The sequence below is a fragment of the Desmodus rotundus genome, chromosome 4, assembly GCF_022682495.2.
Source record: "Desmodus rotundus isolate HL8 chromosome 4, HLdesRot8A.1, whole genome shotgun sequence".
NCBI classification, from domain to species: domain Eukaryota; kingdom Metazoa; phylum Chordata; class Mammalia; order Chiroptera; family Phyllostomidae; genus Desmodus; species Desmodus rotundus.
This window is the reverse complement of record NC_071390.1, coordinates 104,373,146-104,393,632: the sequence shown is the minus strand read 5'-3', so window position 1 is coordinate 104,393,632 and position 20,487 is coordinate 104,373,146. Positions and strand designations below refer to the sequence as shown.

Sequence of the window (20,487 nt, the reverse complement as noted above, 5' to 3'; positions counted from 1 at the left end):
CTGTGTTCCTTAATCTCTTTCTTCAGTGTTATGTAGTTTTCTGAGTACAGGTCTTTTACCTCCTTGGTTAGGTTTATTCCTAAGTACTTTATTTTTTTGTTGCTGTAGTAAATGGGATTTTTCTCCTCATTTGTGTTTCTGATATTTCATTGTTAGTGTACAAAAATGCCTTCAATTTCTGAATATTGACTTTGTATCCTGCTGTTTTGTCAGAATCACTTGTTAGGCAAAGTAGTTTCTTCCTGAAGTCTATAAGGTTTTCTGTGTACACTATCATGTCATCTGCAAACAATGACAGTTTAACTTCCTCCTTTCCAATTTGGATGCCTTTTTTGTTCTTGTCTGATCGTTGTGGCTAGAACTTCCAATACTATGTTGAAAAAAGTGGTGAACGCAGACATCCTTGTCTTGTTCCTGATCTTGGTGGGAAAGCTTTTAGTTTTTTCCCATTGAATATGTTGGCTATAGGTTTCTCATATATGGCCTTTATTATGTTTAAGTATGCTCCTTCTACTCCCACTTTGCTGAGTGTTTTTATCATAAATGGTTGCTGTACCTTATCAAATTCTTTTTCTGCATCTATTGATATGATCATGGGATTTTTGTCTGTCCTTTTGTTTATGTGATGTATTACATTTATTGATTTGCGAATATTGTACCATCCTTGCATCCCTAGAATGAATCCCACTTGGTCATGGTGTATGATCTTTTTAATGTATTGCTGGATGTGGTTTGCCAATATTTTGTTGATGATTTTAGCGTCTTATGTTCAATAGCAATATTGGCCTGTAGTTTTCTTTCTTTGTTATGTCTTTATCTGGTTTTGGGATTAGGATGATGCTGGCTTCATAATCAGAGTTTCAAGTCTTCCCTCTTTTTGGACTTTTTGCAAGAGTCTGAGAAGGATGGGGGTTAGCTCTTCCATAAATATTTTGTAAGATTCTCCTGTGAAACCATCTGGTCCAGGGCTTTTTTGTGCCAGGAGTTTTCTGATTACTGCTTCAGTTTCACTAGCTGTTATCAGTCTGTTCAGGCTTTCTGCTTCTTCTTGATTCAGTTTTGAAAGATTATATTTTTCTAAAAATTTGTCCATTTTACCCAGGTTTTCAAATTTCTTGGCATATAGTTGTTCCTAGTGATTTCCTACTATGAATTGTATTTCTGTGGTGTCAGCTGTAATCTCTCCTCTTTCATTTCTGATTTTATTTGGGTTCTCTTTTTTTCTTGATGAGTCTTGTTAAAGACTTGTCGATTTTGTTTATCTTTTCAAAGAAACAGCTCCTGGATTTATTGATCCTTTGAGTTGTTCTTTTAGTCTCTGTGTCACTTAATACTGTTCTGATCTTGGTTATTTCCTTCCTTCTATTTGCTCTGACCTTTGTTTGTTGTTGTCCTTCTAGTTCTTGTAGATTTAGGGTTAGGTTGTTTATTTGAAATGTTTCTATCTTCTTTAGGTAGGCTTGTATTGCTATGCACTTCCCTCTCAGGACTGCCTTTGCTCTGTCCCATAGGTTTTAGACTGTTGTGTGTTCATTTTCATTTGTTTCCAGAAACTTTTTGATTTCTTCCTTGATCTCATTATTGACTCATTCATTGTTTAATAGCATGCTATTCAGTCTTCACAAATTTGAATGTTTTTGAGTTTTTTCCTTAAGGTTGGTTTCTAGTTTCAGGCCCTTGTGATCCGAGAAAATGCTTGATATGATTTCAATTTTCTTCAATTTGTTGAGGCTTGTTTTGTGTCTATCATGTGGTCTGTCTTTGAAAATGTTCCATGTACATTTGAAAAGAATGTGTATTTTACTTCTTTGGGATGAAAGGTTCTATATTTATCAGGTAAGTCCATTTGAGGTAAGGCATTGTTCAATGCCACAATATCCTTGCTGATATTTTGTTTGGAAGATCTGTCCAGTTTTGACAGTGGGGTGTTGAAATCCCCTACTATAAGTGTGTTGCTGTCTGTATCTTTCTTGAAGTTCTTCAAGATTTTCCTTACATATTTGGGTGCTCCTATATTGTGTGCATATATGTTTATAATGTTTATGTCTTCTTGATGGATCTTGATGTATTCTTCCCTTGAGTGTTATGAAGTGTCCTTCTGTGTCTCTTTTCATGGCCTTTGTTTAGAAATCTGTTTTGTCTGATATAAGTATTTATGCTCCAGCTTTTTCCCTGTCCATTTCCTTGAAATATTTTTTTCCAACCCTTCACTTTGAGTCTGTGTAGGTCTTTTTTCTGAGGTGGGTCTCTTGTAGGCAGCATATGTGTGGGTCATGTTTTCTTATCTGTTCAGCTACCCCAAGTCTTTGACTGAAGCATTTAATCCATTTACATTTAAGGTTATTTTGATAGGTACTTATTCATTTTTCCCCTTTGTACGTGTGTTTCTCTGTCTCAGACTCTTTTTCTTCCTCCTCTTAAAACAGTCCCTTTAGCATATCTTGCAGTGCTAGTTTGTTGGAGGTGTATTCTTTCAGCTTTCTTTTGCCTGGGAAACTCCTTATATCACCTAGCATTTTAATTGAGAGACTTGCTGGGTAGAGGAGCCTTGGTTGCAGGCCTTTGCTTTTCATTACTTGGAATATCTCTTGCCATTCCCTTCTGGCTTGTAGTGTTTCTGGTGAGACATCAGCTTCTAGCCTTTTCAGAGCTCCCTTATATGTCACTTCCTGTTTCTTCCTTGCTGCTTTTAAGATTCTCTCTTTGTCTTTAAAATTTGGCATTAAGTATGATGTGTCTTAGTGTGGGCCTCTTTGGGCTCCTCTTGATTGGGACCCTCTGTGCTTCCTGAACTTGCATGGTTTTTCCCCTCTTCAGGTTAGGGAAGTTTTCTGTCAGTATTTTTTCAAACAGGTTTTCTATCCCTTGCTCCTTTTCTTCTCCTTCTTGTATTCCTATGATTTGAGTGTTGTTGTGTTTCATGTTGCCCTGCAGTTCCCTTAAGCTATCTTCATATTTTTTTAGTCTTTTTCCTTGCAGCTCCTCTGCCTGGGTGTTTCTTTCCACCTTGTCTTCCAGCTCACTAATTCAGTCTTCTGTCTCATCCAGCCTGATTGTAATTCCTTCAAGTGTATTTTTTATTTCAGATATTGTGTTCTTCATTTCTTCCTGGTTCTTGTTTATAGTTTCTATTTCCTTTTTCATGCTGTCATAATTTCTACAAAGTTCCTTGTAGTTGTTACTGAGTTCCTTGTGCATTCTTATAACCATCCATTTGAATTCCGTGTCTGATAGTTTGCTTGCCTCGTATCCATTTAGCTTTCTTACTAGGGAATCTTCCTTTTGATTGCATGTTCATTCTTTGTCTCCCCATTTTAGGTGACTCTCTTTGTTTGTTTCTGCAATTCTTGATGCTCTGCTTTGCCAGCTGTCTTCTTGGGGTGAACTTCTGTGGTAGAAGTTCTGTGGGACTCATTTGTTTGGTCTCTATCTCCTTGTCTGGATGCTCTGTGGTTACCCTTTCTTCCATTTCTGTGGGGTCTCTTGTTGGACTTGGGCTTTACCTGCTGGTGTCTCCTTTGTTGGTGGGTTCTCCCCTCCAGCGGGCTTACTGGTAGTTGTAACTCCCACCTTGTCTAGTATGCTGATGTACAGGTGTTGGCTAACAAAGCAGTATTATCCAACAACCAAACCTATGCCAGCAAAAAGAACTCCCCTTAACCACAATTGAATTAAGATTATTAAAGGTGAGAAGCGATTGCAAATATTGTAAGATATGTGATAGGGAATATGAGGTGACAAAAGGAGGGCAAAATGTTATCACATGGTAAGAGGGAGAAGAATTGATTAAGAGTTGGGATAGAACCAAGGCAAAGAAAGGGAGAGAACAAAATTTAAAATATAAGTAAAACACGGAAGGGCAATGAGAACAAGGGGGTAAGAAAAGAGAAGAGTATACTATGTGATTTGAAATAAAATTGAAAAGGTATTGGATTAGCGGGAACAAAAGTGCAGAAAACCACAGAGGGGTCGATAGCAACGACAGCTGAGTGAAGCTTAAGAAAGGTGGAATGGGAATGAGAATACTGTAGAAAAGCAAAAAGTGAATATGTCTACAGTAAAGAAAGATGATTTTGAGAGGATGGGAGAAGCAAACTAATGAGAGTAAGCAGTAAAGCCAAGGTTGAGAGAGGGTGGAAGGAGAGAGAACAATGTAATAAAATTCCTCCCTCAACTGATTTCCCTCAAGGTGAAATGGAGTAAGACAGCGAGAGAGCATTCTATGGGATTTAAGTACAAACAAGTAGTGAAGACATCGAGTTCCTTTGGAGAAGAACAGTAATAGCCATGGTATTTCACCCAACTCGCCACTGTTTATAATAGGTGGAAAAGAAATAAGACTCTTAACAGAGGGAAAAGAGGGAAAGCTGACTTGAGAAAGCAGAGAGCTTATGCAAGGTTAGATGGAGGAGAAATAGTGAGAGTAAGGCATAGAAACTTGGTGTAGTGTGTGAGAAATAAAGCTAACCACAGCAGTAATAAAGCTCAGAAAGATGGCAAAATGGATTAAGACTAGGGTAGGGTGCTATGTGGGCTTTGGAATAACAATAGTATGAAAAATATATATAATCTGAATAAAAAGAGTAAAATACCAAGAGTAGTGTGTTATTTGGAATACTAGTGAAGTGAAAGAAGAAAGATTAAAATGCAATATGAAAGGGAGAATAAAATAACACAATAAAAACAAAAAAACCCCTGAATAAATGGAAAGAAGAAAGAGGAATTTTTTTAAAAAACATACTGGTTCTGATCAAGAGCAAAGTGAAATTTGTCTCAGCTGTTGGTCTTTGCCTTCTGACTTCTTTGTGCTTCTGTCTCAGGTTTTCTCTCAGCTCCGGGTCCTACTGTCTTGTGCTTGAGAAATAGAAAAGAAAAAAAAAAGCCTGCTTAGCAGGTTTTGCAGGTCTTCCCGGTTCCTGCAGGCAGAGGGAGCTGGGCTCTGTTTTCCCTCAGTGTTTTGCCAAGGAAGGGGGCTCAGTCTGGGCTATAATAATCACAGGTGCCCAGTTTCCAGCCCAGGCCCTCAGAGCGCTGTGCAACCCGCAGTCTCCACTCTGTCCATCTGCACCCTGCCGGCACCAATAAGCCACCTTGTTTTGCACCCCTTTGATCAGTCCCTGAGGTGTGCTGAGTGGGAGCAAATCACACCCACACTCCTCCCTCTTTGTTGGCCCAGCCACTGCGCGCCCAAGGCCCCTGCATGGTGTGCCTCCATTCCACTTCTGAAAAAAGTCTCCTGGGTGCCACTGCCTGGCTTTCCACACAGTCCAACCTTCTGGCAAGTCCAGAACCTACCTGGGTCACAGCCAGTCGTGGCCCTCCACTCCCAGTTCCAGGTGTCACTAGGATCCCCCAAATTATCTGCCTCAGCCTGGATACCACCCGCGGTGTGTAGCTTGCTGAGTTTTTTTCCCCCTAGCCTACTACTCCGTCCATGTCTCTCCCAGCATGTGTCTGGGATATCCCCGCCCCTGGAGGGGAGGTAGCTGCTAGGCTGCTATCACTGACCTGCTCTCCTCCAAAGCGCCTGCAGCAGCCTCAGTCTCTACTACCAGGACAGGGGACCTTCTAGTTAACCTACAAAACCTCCTTACTGTCAGTTTTTAAATGTCCTCTGCACACTTTGGCTTCCAAACTTCCTGTCAGCTGAGATTCTTTGGCTGTTCACTTTGTTTTTCAGACAGCTAAGTGTCCCGGTTGGGTGCACAAGCAAGTGGACTCAGCACCCACCTACATCGCCACCGCCTTCCAGAAATGTACTTCTTGTCATACATTTTTATGATCTATGCAAGTGCGGCCTATAATATTAACTCTTTATCCAATGAAGATATTTCTGTTTGAAACAAGTATAGACCCTAGAAATCTTAAGAGATGAAAAATTAAACTTTTTCTTAAATTTATGAAAGTTTTTTCTTAAACTTTTGACTGCTAAATGTGTTTGATGATACCTGAGATGAAATAGGTTGTGACATCATTTAATGAAAAACACATAAGCTTTAAATACTCAGCGGCATAAATAGCATTGAAATTATCTGCCTTATACTCTTCTCCAGAAGGAAAGCCCTTTATCTCTGGTTGCACAGGTCAACATACTTCTCAGGAAAACATTTTGACTCAATTTTGGCTTTTGGACAGAAATCTCATTAAGTATTCAATTTGCTATCAAAAATTGAGAGAGGCAAATTTATCCAGTAAACTGTTTTCCCCATAATGGGCACTACAGAGCGTCTGACTTAGTATAAAACCTATGAGTGTGTGTTTATATGTTAAATTTAAGATTTATAGTACTGCCTGTCTAAAAGTGTTATTTACCCCTGAAGGTTCCTAGTACATCCTAGATACACACTTGTGCAGCGTCATCACGGAAGTCAGATGGAGGACTCCCACACAGCACCTACAATTTACCTTAGATTCGTCACCTACGGCTTTTCACACAGGGTAGTTCAGAACTCATGGTGACTCTCCCTCCCACTGAGTGTGCGCCCATCACACTTTCCTGCTCACTCTCAGCTGATGGGTGCCCAGGGAATGAACACGTACTGTAACATCAGCCTACCCTGCCCCAGGTCAGTCACAGAAACATCCTGACAGTAAGTGCAGGCGACCGCATCCCCTCTTCCTCCACATCCGTGTATCCACTCTCGATGTGTCTTTTACAGTGGAGCATTTAGAGTTCGTTGTTCTGGGCATTGAGGAAACTAATCCTTTATCCAAATATAAGTTCGTCTTCTTAAGAATTGGGAGTTTTTCTTAATATGAGATCCTAAAAAATAAAAAAATGCTCCAACTTGGGCTCCTGGTTCGTGACCATGGCAGGTCCCAGACTGGGAAGAGTTTAGAGACTGGACCTTCAACTTTTCCAGCTGTTTTTTATCCCGTGTGCTCTTGTCGCTGTGCTGAAATCAGTCAGTGCTCACTTACCCACCGTGGCCCAGAACCCTCCGAAAGCCCCAGGAGTGACGCAGGGTCCATTCTCTGCTCTCTTTTCGTTCTGTGTGCTCACAGATCCTGCTCTCAGGTTAAAGTCCGAATTTCCATCAGTGTTCAAGCCCCTGAGGGCACAGGCGTGTTTTACTCCTTTCTGTATCCCAAGCACCTGCTACATAACACATGCTCGGTTAGTATTATTTGTATTTGTTGCACGGAGCTGAAGAACTTGGTTCTCAAGCTGTACATAGCACCTGCCCAGAGCAGGGATTCAGTAAAGGTTGGTTTGGTTGCTAATCTGAGAATGTAAGTAGTTTTGCTAGGTAGGATTTTACTACCTCCTGATGCAGGAGGTAGGAGGTTGAGGAATGTCTCACAAATTCAGTCCTGTTTGCTCCTTAAACAAATATAAGGCTAAAGAGAACTACTTATGTGTTAGGTTCTAGATTAATTTTAGCTTACCTTGGATGAAGTCAGTAAAATGTCCATGGTGAAACCTTCTGGACAGGGCTTCTCCCCATGAGCCTGTGGCTCATGATGGACGGGGCCCCTTGCCTGCATTCTCTCACAGCTTTCCCCAGGCTTGTCACTGGGTGTCCCTCCTCGTTACAAGGCTCTCACTGGTCCCTTCCAGCCCCACTCTGGGAACACAGCACTTCACAGTAACTGGGGATCCGCTTAAACCATGGACCTGGTAACGTTCCCTGTGCTGCTCTCATGTTCATCTTAGATTTGATTGGCGAGAAAGCTGCTGCGATACAATTGAATGTCATTCATAAGGCATTTTTAACAGTATTTTAAAATACTCTACACTGAGCGTAATGGGACTGATGCTGGGATTGGGGCAGCTTGTTCCTGTCCTTAGGTGGTGGGCTGAGAGTGCATTTTGGCTGCCATTCCATGATATAGCTGCCGTATCTCACTTCACAGATCTCTGATTCCAGCTCAGATGTGTGACCTTCGGCAAACTCTGTACCTTCTCTGAACCTCCCTGACTTGGGGCCTGTTCACTCCTCATGCTCTATTGGCCCCTGTTGCCCACTTGTGCAGCGCTGGGCCTGGAGATGGACTGTGAATAAGGTGTAGTGCTGCCCAGAGATGGGGCCTGAGTGTGACATCTCCCTGCCTACTTCACAGGCCTGCAGTAGGGTCACAGAGGAACCCGAAGGTAGATTAACCTGCTATTCAAATGCAAGATGTTGGTGCTTCAATTGCTAGAGTTATTAGGTCCAGGGGACCAGAAAGTCGTGTGGGGGGTGGGGGGAGAGTCTTCTTATTAAAAATGGGAAGACTAATGAGAATATTGCAGACCACTCTCTCCTCACAAAGCCAAAGCTAGGTCACAATTGCCTCCTGCCCTCAATCACTTCTGGGCGCTGGTGTTGGGCTCCATGCACTCAGTGGGCCCTGCTGTCTTGCAGATGTGTCACGCAGCCACCAGTGCCTTCTGCCGATCCATTAAGCTACAGTGTGAGCTCTACCCCTCTAGAGAAGTGGCCATCTGCTTGGACCCTTACTGTGGACTTGGGTTTGTTCTGTGGTGCCTCTGCAGGTGAGTTTCCCTTTAATACTTTTGATGTAATAAATAAATCATACCCGATTTCTTGTGATTGATTCCTGTTCAGCCAGGCTCTCAGGGTGGAGTGGCTTCCACATTCTGGGGTGTCTGAAAAAATTAGTCTCCATGAAGTTTGCTGAAAAAACAGAGATGGTGGCTGGGCTCTTTTGCTCTGTAATCCTAGCAGTTGTCCCTGGCCTGGAATTCGCATTACATCAGCAGGCGTTGCAGGTGCTCTCCTCCTTCCGCTTCTCCCTGATGCAGGCGGGGAGGAGCTGCAGCTGAGGGAGGGAGGCAGCTGGCCTCCCCCCCGGGGTCCAGTGCTCCTTAGCCATCCGTCCTCCAAGCCCAGCTTGTAACAGGTATTTATAGAGAGGGTGACCATGGAGATTGTTATTTTTTCAGGTTGTACATATATGTTTATTGTAGAAACTTCAGGAAATACAAAATATAAAGAAAATGAAACCACCAATAATTATATCACCTAGTGATACAAGGAAATGTTCACTATTAGCATTCGGCATGTAGCCTTTCAGAGTTTAATTTCTAATGCAGTGTAGTATTTATTATTATTAACATACCAAGGTCTGTCCAGAAAAAGTCCAGCGATTGCTATTATAACAAGAATGCTTTGCATTACACCGATGTAACTCGCAGCCAAGGAGTGGACTGGAATTCGTATGCATAAACAATGATGACTTCACTGTACTAGTCAGTGGGGGTGGTAGACCCCGTTGAGTGAGCATGTGTACTGTGTGGTTGTCACATTCAAAGTGACTGAGCAAGTACAGCATCAAATCTGCATCAAATTTTGTGTTAAGCTTGAACATTCCTCTGGGGAAACTATTCAAATGATTCAGAAGACCACATCTTTGGGCAACTGGTGATAGGAAGCTTCATCACAACCACACGCCCACTCAGGCATCACGTCTCATGCAGAGTTTTTGGCAAAACATCAAATCACCCAGGTGACTCAGTCCCTCTACAGCCCATATTTCGCACCCCGTGACTTCTGGCTTTTCCAAAAACTAAAATCACCTTTGAAAGGGAAGAGATTTCAGACCGTCAGTGAGACTCAGGAAAATACGACAGGGCAGCTGATGGCAATTGAGAGAACTGTGTGAGGTCCCAAGGTGCGTCCTTCAAAGGGGACCGAGGTGTCCTTGTCTTATGTACAATGTGTCTCAGATCTGTCTTCTTCAATAAATGTCTCTACTCTTCATATTACATGGCTGGATGCCTTCTGGATAGACCGGGTGTGTAAGTGTGCACGAAGATGCTCTAGCAAACCCCGGCGCCCACCACCCAGCTTCACATGGATCAGCATGTCGCCGATCTCGTTTCATCCACCTTCCCATTTTTCCAGTCCCTTTTTATATGGGACATTTTAAAGCAAACACCCCAACAGCACATGATTTCACCCATAAACCTTTAAGTTACGTATACAATTTTGTAAATGTACATCAATATATTTATAAAACTGAGATGTTACAGTATGAAATTGGTCATAATTTCCGTTTTTTCTTCATAGTCTATAGTAGACGTTTTTCTCACGTTTTTAAACATTCTTCTAAAACAATTATCTTAATGCCTTCATGATATTTAATAGTATTAGATTGGATTAAAATACAATTCCTGTATTTTTGAAAAACACTAACATTCTAATTAGTACAATAAAACTTTTTGAGAGAGAACATAGAATTGAACCTAGAGTATATTTTAATGATTTGTGCCTCCATCTAAAATGGAACAGCATTGTGGGTAACTTTTTCTTGGGAAATAGTTCAGAATATACCATCCCAACAGTAGGGCCAAAGTGACCTTAGACATATTTGGCCAACTGCGTAGGAAGCCTGTTCCAAACTACTGACCATTCAGGGCAGCTGTCTGTCTGTCACTTGGCAAAGGTTAAGCTGAAGCGCCTGAGTAGAGTGCTTCCTGGTTTTGCAGGGTCATCAAGCCTAAGCCCCATTCAGGCAACAGAGAAGGTGCTTTTGAAGGGAACGTAAGTTTTTGATGTGCATCACCAATATCAGGGGAGGGCCAGGGAGGTCTTTAAAGGAATCGTGCAGAGAGGGTTGCAACAAACTTTTATTTAATGACTGTCTTTCCTGAAAATTATTTCAGAAGTCTCAAAATCAGTGTTCTTGATTGACCCTGAAACATTAAAAATAAATGCCTAATAGCTGTGAACCTCTTCATTCTGAAATCCTTTGTAGAAACAGACCCCAATAGACCTGCTTTAAAAACTGGACCTGAGAGTAGCCACCCACTAACAGTGAGAATGCCCAGCATCCATAAATGTTGTTAATTACCACTTTCCTCTCAAATGCGCCGGGGCTCCTTTGAGAAGTGGCTGATTTCAGGCTGGGACAGGAAATGTAGGAGGTGACCCTGAATGTCTGTGTGAAAAAAACAAGGAAGTGCTCACAGAATGAGAAAGGGCATGCCAAAAGGACCAATGTCCCTTTACAGGGCCAGCTTACAGGGATTCCCACTGGCCAAACTGGGGCAATCAGAGCATCCAAATAAAGATTGTAATAGATTATAACACTTTGAATGAAATGGGAAATTATCTGACCATTCATATGTAAGTAGATGACAAATTGAAAGCCCAGTGAGTAACAAGCACTTACATGGTAGCCATCCACCAGACAGTTGTTAATTATAAAGGAGAGGAGAGAACCTTCACAGTGGAGAAGCCTGAACCAAGAGACCAAAGTGAACCTCGTCAACAGTGAGACAAGGGGCCCTTGAGTGTCTCTGGGAGGGTTGCAGTGAGGGAAACTGTGTCAAAGCTGCTTCACCTGAGTCTAATCATGGGGACATCAGACACTCAAACTGAGGAGCACACAACAGCACAGTGGCCTTTCATCTTCATCAATGCCATTGTCACAGGGTCTGGAAGCTCTGAAGGCTCCGCCTGGACAGAGTTGACAGCTTAAATGCAGGGTGAGACTCTGGACCCTTTGCTGTCGGATATCATTGGGACAACTGGCAGAACTTGAGTAGGGTCTAATGGAACTTGATAGGGTTAGATGGAAGAAACGTATCACTTAGTTTCCTGATTTTGATGCCTTAATTGGCTTGTGGAGGAAAATATACTTGTTTGTTGGAAATACCCCCAAACTTTAGGGCCTAAAGTATTTGAGGTTCTTGGGACATAAAGTCAGTGACTCACCCTCAAATGATTTGAGGGTGAAAAAGTTATACGACTTTTCTTGGAACTTTCCTTTAACTTTGTGATTGTTTCAGAGTTCTTTTTTTAATTTGATACAGAGTTTTTTGTATCTTAAAGTTTCCTTCAGTCATGAAGTAGGAGGTTATAGAATTGTTTGAAAATATTTGGTAAGATCATACATGTCTTTAAAAGCATGTCAGAGAATTGATATTCCCTGATAAGAAGTTCAATGTTGTTAAAATGGAAATTCTCCCCAAATTGGTCTAAAGATTCAGTGTAACCCCTGTCAAAAATCTCAGCAGGTTTTGGTTGTTTGGGGCTGTTTGGTTTTTTTTATTTATTTATTTACTTTTAGAGAAAGGGGAAAAGAGGGAGGGAGATAAGGAGAGAAACGTCAATGTGAGAGAGATTCGGTTGCCTCTCATACACCCCCAACTGGCCCACAACCCAGGCATGTGCCCTAGACTGGGAATTGAACCGGTGACCTTTTGGTTCTCAGGCTGGCGCTCTTTTTTTTTTTCAGTTGGTAAAATTACCAACATGATTCTAAAATATAAATAAAGGACCCACAATATCCAAAACAATTTTGGAGTAGAATAACTAAGTTGGAAAACTCAGACTTCCCAATTTCAACACTTACTACTGTAACCAAGATAATGGGGCACTAGCATAAAGATATAATGTAGATATAGAGATAGATACATAAAATAATCAATTAAACAGAATTGAAAGTCCAGAAAATGAACCCTTATATGTGTGGTCATTTGATTTTTCAACGAAGGAACCAAGGCAACTCAATGGGGAAAGGAAAGTCTTTTCAACGAATGGTGCCAGGCAAAATGAACATCCACCTGTAAAAAAGATTAAACTTCTACCTAACATCATATACATTAATTTACTCAAAGTGGATCATATACCTAATGTTGGAGCAAAACCTATAAAATGTTTATTATACAAGCATAGAAGTAAATATATTAGGTTAGGCAAAGAGTTCTTAGGTATGACACCAAAGGTACAATACATAAAGGAAGTACTGATAAATTAGACTCCAACAAAATTTGAAAACTTTTGCACATTAAAAGACACCATTAAGAAAGTGAAAGACAAACCACAGACCAGGAAAAAATATTTGCAAATCATCTATCTGATAAAGTCTTTCTAACCAGATATAAAACAAACTCTAAAACTCATAGACAAGTGGAATAATTTAAAAGTGGGCAATAGATTCGAACAGACATTTCACCAAAATACATATATGACCAGTAAGCACATGATAATATGTTTAACATTCATTACGGAAGTGCAAATTAAAACCAATGAACTACCACATCATACCATTTGAACAGCTATAACCTAAAAGACAGAAAATGAAGTGAGAGACTTGTATTTCTTGATTTCAAAACTATAATATGCTGTTAAGCAAAGGTAACCAAGGATACACAGAAACAGGATCCTCGTACATCATTGATAGGAATGTAAAGTGATGAAACCACGGTTCGCATGTTCTTAAAAATTAAACATAAATGTACCATATGACCCAGCAATTCCAGTCCTAGGCATTTACCAAAGAGAAAGGACATGTCCACACAAAGACTTGATGCTTGAAGCGTTCTCAGCAGCCTTTGTTTAAAGAAAAAAAAGGAAATAACCCAAATGTCCACTGACTGGTGAGTGTATAAACAGTATGTGTCACAATCCATACAATGGAATACAGCTGCCACATGGGTAAACTTCACAAACACTGTGCTGAGTGAAAGAAGCCAGATCCCAAAGCCCACATATCATATAACTGCATCACGATGCCATTAGTATGAAATGTTCAGAGAAAGCAAACCTGGACACAGAAAGGAGAGTGATGATTGACTGTGGCAAGCATTGGCAACAGGATTGACTACAAATGGACACAAGCCTACCCTTAGGGTGATGGAATGTTCTAGAACTGCATTGTGGTGACAATTTACAACTCTGCAATTTACTAAAGTTTATTTAGCTCTAGGCTTAAAATGGGTAGATTTCATGCTATGCAGCCCAGTATTGGGTTGACTGACAAGCACATTACAGATGCTAGCCTGTCAGTGAAGGAGGCTCACCCGGGTGACACAGGGTGGTGTGTGTCCAAGTGAGCCAAGAGGCTGGCTGCCTTGCTCACAGCTGCCAAGTTGTGGTAGTTTTCAATGGTTTGTGTATTTTGTCAGGTTAATAGTCTGAAATTACTCAAATACAAATGTGCAAATTTATATTAGTTACCAACATATCTTTTGTTCTCTCCTGGTCAGTCATGTTTTCTTTTTCGTAAATAGACTTTATTTTTCAGAGCAGTTTTAGGTAGGTTCACAGCAAAATTGGGTGTAAGATACAAAGACATTTTCTGCATCCCCTGGGCCCACGTCACACAGCCTCCTCCGTTATCAACATCTCCCACCAGATGGTGCATGTGCTGTGGTCTAGGAACCCATGTTGACACGTCATCACCACCCAGAGCTCCAAATTTGTATTAGGGTCCACTCTTGGTATTGTAGAGACCCCAGAAATACACCCACCTAAATATCGTCAACCAGTCTTTAACACAGGAGCAAGGCAATACCGTAGAACAAGGAGTGTCTCTCCATCAGATGATGCTGGAGCAACTGGACATTCACATGCAAAAAAAAAAAAAAAAAAGAAAAGAAAAAAAAATCCAGACCTAGAACTCACAGCCTTCACCAAAATTAGCTCAACATGGATCAGAGGCCTAAATGTGAAAGGTAAAACTATAAAACTAAAAAATAACACAGGAGAAAACCTAGATGACCTGGAATTTGGTGATGACTTTTTAGATATGACACCAAAGATACAATCCATGAAAGAGAAAATGGATAGGCTGGGTTTAATTAAAATTAATAGTTTCTGCTCTGCAAAAAAACACTGTCAAGAGAATGAAAATGCAGGCCACAGACAGGGAGAAGTATTCCCAAATGTCTTCTTAATCATTCTGTTCTTTTTGAAGTTGAAATCTACACTAAAATAGTCCAGGTTCCAGAAATTCTCAAAAAATAATCATAGTTCATTATCAGCAACCTGCTCTTCAGTAGGTTTGTTTTGTCCACGGAGGTATTCGTAGCCGGTGCCAACAAATCAGTGTTGGTTAGTGCCCGAAACAATCAACACTTGTTGGGCTGAGCAAGGAAAGAGCAAGTAGAGAACTTACGAATCAGGTTTTCTGCTTGTCCTGTGTTATTAAGATCTATTGATTTTTTTTTTAATGTTGACTTCTGTCCTATCGATTTTCCCAGCTATGCCTAAAATTCCCTAGCCCTGAACTCTGCAGTGTGCTAAGCACCATTTCATTTGCTAATGCTTCTGATCAAATCATTCCTCCTGATATGTATTCTTGGGGAAGGTAATAGCTGATTTGTATTTAATTTTCTTCATTTTGGATCTCCTTTCATGCTATAGCATTTATGAAGTAAGATGTCAGGGACAATATGGAAATGCTGGATTGTTATATAAAGAGGAATATCACCATAAGATTTCTCCTACATCTCCATTCCCTAAGACATGAGGCTCAAGGGCCATCAAACACGTTTGGTACCAGCACTGAAACATAAAAGTCCTTGGTGTGAAGGAGCAGCTGTGGAGATCTTAGCCACCATAAAAATCATACAGGGTAATCTCAGCTGGTGGTGTTACCCCTGCTTCACAAATGGGTTGAAGGACATTTGGTGTTAACAAAAACCTGCCCTATCCCTTTTCACAGAGGTAAGACTCGCGCTTCCTAGGGATAATTATGACCTATCCGATGTGCAGGCATGTTAGGTCGTAGGCTGCCCATTAGATCTTTGACCGAGTACACGGCCCACTTTGGGCCTGAGATTGTTCTTTTAATATCCACTCAGCAGAGATAAATTTTCCGTTATTTTTATTTCTGGACATTTACCAGAAATAAAACTTTATGATGGTATTCCTCTTAATATAACAACCTAGCATTTCCATATTAGTCCTGCTTCATGCTGCCTTGAGGCTTCTAATTGGAGATGACACGTTAGCTGCTAAGAATGGCTCTAATTCAGTCACACCAGACGTAGTGTGCGGGCTGATTCTGCGTCACGGTGTGGCAAGTGGCAGAGTAGGACTGAAAGACAGCCCGCCCACCGTAGCAAAAGAAAATAACAGCTTCCAACAGAGTCAGTCATAGGAATTCCCTTCTGCTTGCTGTCAGCATTCTCAGAGGCTGCCCGCCTTGGGGAACGGGGTCGTAGCAGGAGAGAGGAGAGTATTGTGTCTCTTACCTCTTCCAGCCCCTGGAAAAAAGACCATAGGTCTCCAAAGATGGCCCGGGACCTCTGTGAATGTGAGGGGGCAGCATCTTTTGGCCCCTGCATATGTTGCTGGAGCTAAGGAGTTGTTTGGTTTTGTTTTCAGATGCCACATGTAAAATTCTTGGAAGGTTATTTTAAGAATAATACGGTATGCCTCAAAAGTAAAAAATAAAACCTGTTGGCTTGTATCAGGATTTTGTGATATAGAAATGTTTGTTGTAATATTACTTGACCTCTTCAATACCTTTAATATAAAATTATTTTGAATGACCTAAATTAATTTCCCAGACAAATCTCAGATAATTAAACCATTTGAAAAGATCACAGAAAAGGTCAAAGATTGCCGTCTTTCCTTTTGGCAAAAATAAATGAAACTGGAATAGAGGAGTAGAGAAAGAAAAGAGAACTCTCCTCCACGTGCCCTGAAGAATAGTTTTTCTGCTGAGGGCACTGTTTAAAGTAGATTTTTCGAGCCAACTTAATTTCCTTACACTTTTGAACCAGTTGGAGTCTATTGTAAACAATTTTGAAAGTTTTAATGTGCAACTGGCTTCATTCCAGAAGAACTGGTTTCAGTATCATGGCATAGCAGTTGAGGCTCACTGCGCTTTTCACCCACCAGATTGTTCGAACCTAGAAAATCCCTTTTTCTTAAATGTTAGATTATTTACCTAGGATGTTTTATTATAATGCATGACATCTATTAATGTTGATTTATCTTCAACAACCATTAAAAATATAGTTTTGACAAATACTTCATTATTTTAAAGCCACACTTGCCCACCAATTGATGATCGATCAAAACACATAACCTAGCGTTTCCCTCATTTCTCTGTGGTCTCTGTTGCACCCACTCGGCCCTGCCTATTGGTGCGAAGCCACTGTGGACTGGGTTTCAACCAGTGAGTGGCCGAGTCACAATGAACTTCATTTACAAAAACAGGCACATCTGTGGTTTGCTAAATCCCACTCTAGCACATGTTTTACCAAAACTCAGTTCTGTGTTTCCTGCTGGGAAAGAGAACCCAGGTGGTGGTGGTGGTTATTGTTCTTGTTTTGTGACGGCTTTGAGAGAAACCTCACGGCATCACAGCTGAGATGTTTCAAGTGAGTGCTCAACTTGGTGGTAACTCTAGATCATAATTTCTATGGCTCTGCCCTGCTTTTCACAACGTTTTCATGAACACACTTCCATTTTTTGCTGTGACTGCCCCTCTCTTGCACGTGGACCACAGGCATCTCTCAGACACAGGTTGGATGCTTTTCTGCGTCCTCGCTGACCTCTCCATTTCTCTCTGCAGCGTGTACTCTGGGCACCAGTCCATTCTCATTCCGCCTTCTGAGCTGGAAACCAACCCTGCCTTGTGGCTTCTGGCCGTCAGTCAGTACAAAGTCCGGGATACGTTTTGCTCCTATTCGGTGATGGAACTTTGTACCAAGGGGCTGGGCTCGCAGACAGAGTCCCTCAAGGTAAGCAGCCCGGCCCCCCTCACAGTGCCTGCAGAATACACCCAGTGCCTGGGGAAAGCAGTGCCCAAGGGCATGAAAAGGGTTTGGTGAAGTTAAAATAATAACCCTTCACAAATGTCGGGAGTTACAAAGCTGTTTTCATGTGAAAAGCTCATTTCATACCATGAATATTTTGTCACTGCCCCAGCCAGAGAGTAGGAATGATGTTATTGATGTCTTGAATTCCATTAGGTCTACTTGAAGGGCCCTAAATGGCTTTTTTACTAGTTGGTGAAATCAGTTCTTCAGCACAGTTCATGTTATTCTGACACTAGTATTCCAGCCACAGGTTTGTATTTAGCCCCTATTTGGGTTTACCTTGAAGACCCTGATTTGTAGGTCACGAGCATGCCGAACCAAAATTCATTTTTACAGTTAAATGAACAGTGGTGTCTGTGACAATAATAGCATTTCCTTTCATGTAAACCAAGGACAATTGATAGACATATTTTCATGGTACAGTAAGCAGTCTTTACCAATGAACAAGGGGGAAATAATCATATCACCTGTTTTAATTTCTGACTGTTTACTGTTTCTGTGCCGAGATGTGTGGGTTGCCATGTACATATCCAGACGGCCCTTGTGTGTGTGTGTGCACCCACGTGTGTGTGCACGCACATGTGTGTGCATGCATGTGTGTGTGCGTGTGCACATACACACAGTAAAGCACTTGTCTCCCCTGAACGTTTTTTATAAACTTAATGGATTAGAATTGAGCAGGAAAATAAAATGCAAGATATATTTGAAATTAAGTTGCATAAATAACTGTATAATCACTTGAAGTTATATATTTATGCAGGAAAAGAAATTTATAAAACATAATTATTACTCGTTCACCTATATTACATTATGACATGAATGAGTACATTTCATCAAATTTCCCTGTAGGAGCATAAATAACCAAAGTGAAATCATATCATAATTGAGTGACTTCTAAGCACTTTACATTTTGATTCATTTCACCTTCATAACAGCTCTCTAAAATAGAAACAATTACTGTCTTCATTTTAAGGTGATTTGTCTTCATTTTAAAAATGAAGAAATGTAAGTTACAGACAAATTCAGCACCCTTGTCAAGTTCTTACATTTAATGAATTTGGGGGCTAAATTTTGAATCTTTGACTCCACGTCCGCCATCTCAAACCTGGGGCTGCACTGTCTCCCAAAACATATCATTTCTTTTGCCCGGGGTGTAATGTTCCCCGTGTGGCTCTATGTACATAAACCATGTTTATAGAAACCATGTTTATTGAAACCATGTTCAATTTCAGTGTCAACATTATCTTGTGCGCTGCCCTCCTCAGTTCAGGAGCCTTGTCAGCTCTCCCTGTGCCAAGGCCACCTTGCTGGTGCTTAAGGGACCAAAGGGGTTTGCGTGTGGCGATTGTCCTCCTTGACACACCACCACTCAAGTTCAACTCACATTCAGACGCAGCCCCAGCCTCTTATCAGGTCCCAGCTCTTACTGCGGAGAGTGTGCCAACTCACTTGCTTGCTCCTCCTCTGAGTTTTGTGGTTTTGCTCCGATGACTGAATTTGGTACAGACGGAGGTGTGTGGACCTTAGCGACAGAGATGCCCTTGATCATGAGCATTTATCTCTGACCTGTGAAGTCTCATGGAACATAAAACCTTTAAAAGTGGTCCAAACATTTTAGTTTTCCATTCCTACAGTAAAAATAGGTTTTCCTATTTCTCTCCAGTTCCGGTGCATCCATGTCCGTAGGAGTCTTTACAGATGCTTCCTTTCTTCCCCCATCCCTGAACTTTATTTTGTCCAGGCCCTAGCTTCTCCTCAACCTTTCTACTCCTCATGCTTGCTGTTGCTTTTTGCTGTTATTTAAAATGTTTGGGATAGCACCCCTGATCATCTGTTATCTGTGTGGTTGATTATATTTTTTACACAGACCTCCTAGACTGTTTCAGTGAATGGTGTGGAGCCATTGGACCCTGGAAACGAAAATCCGTGTGGAGTTTCCACTGTGTGGGTGGGTCTGGTGAAGGAGGTCACACAACTGAGCACTTGGAAGGCTGATCTCTTACTGCTGTCGTTGTCTCTAGGCACGAGGCCTGGACTTGTCCCGTGTGAGGACCTGTGTGGTGGTGGCAGAAGAACGGCCTCGAATAGCACTCACCCAGTCCTTCTCAAAACTCTTCAAAGACCTGGGCCTCCATCCACGGGCTGTTAGCACCTCCTTTGGCTGTAGAGTGAACCTGGCCATTTGCTTGCAGGTGAGTTTTGTTGATGTCGACAGTGCTGGGGTGACAGTCACTGTTAATGACAGGTGTGCAGCACACACTCAAGTTCAACTCACTTTCCTTGGCTGATGCTTAGCTACGTTTGGAAGATAGTCTTTTAATTAAATGCATGTGATTGGTACACATCTTCCTTCCTTCCTTTTTTGTCTACATTTCTCAGTAACCAGTATTCATAAATAGCATTGGCAGCACTGACTCTATTGGAACATTTTAATTTTTGGAACATGTGTAGCAGTTTTCCCAGTCTTCTGAAGTTGGGCTTTTTAAAATTAGATGCTAGACAAGTGTTTCGTTGTGGCAAAAAATCCTGTCTTTTGAAGAACTTGGTCTTGTGTATGCAGATAGTAATTTCTGTAGGATGAATTTCAAACATGAAGCAGGGTTGGCGGTTTAGAAACAACCGTTATAGCTGCATTTCTGTGGCGTAGGTGTGAGGCCACACTCCTAAGATAGTCTTGCCTTAACCATAGCTAAAAAATATAGTTCTCTTTCTTTCTCTTTATTAGCTCACTTCCAAGTATCTTCACTATTCCTTCCCCTTTCTGGACTGCTAACGTGAGGCCCAGGCCACGGCCACTGCTGTGCCAGCCCAGGGCAGCCTGAAACACAGGAGAGGAGAACCGGGTAGGACTGTTCTCCCCACGGGCCCTTCGCAGACCTTCACCCAGACTAGCTCAGTTACAGAGTTTGCTCCTCGAGTTTGTTAACGCAATAAAACTTGACTCATAGCAGGTGCCGGAACAAAGACCAGGTGAC

The 20,487-nt window shown here is 41.5% G+C and overlaps 1 protein-coding gene across 5 annotated transcripts in view; it reads left to right on the top strand.

Moving 5' to 3' along the window:
• Positions 1-20,487, top strand: part of DIP2C (disco interacting protein 2 homolog C) — a 433,581-nt gene that overhangs the window by 354,141 nt on the left and 58,953 nt on the right. For all 5 annotated transcript variants that reach the window (XM_053922090.1, XM_053922089.1, XM_053922088.1 and 2 more), the window contains 3 exons: positions 8,349-8,479; positions 17,266-17,434; positions 19,534-19,704. In XM_053922090.1, coding sequence (XP_053778065.1) covers positions 8,349-8,479; positions 17,266-17,434; positions 19,534-19,704 — 471 coding nt within the window. The remainder of the gene's footprint in view (positions 1-8,348; positions 8,480-17,265; positions 17,435-19,533; positions 19,705-20,487) is intronic.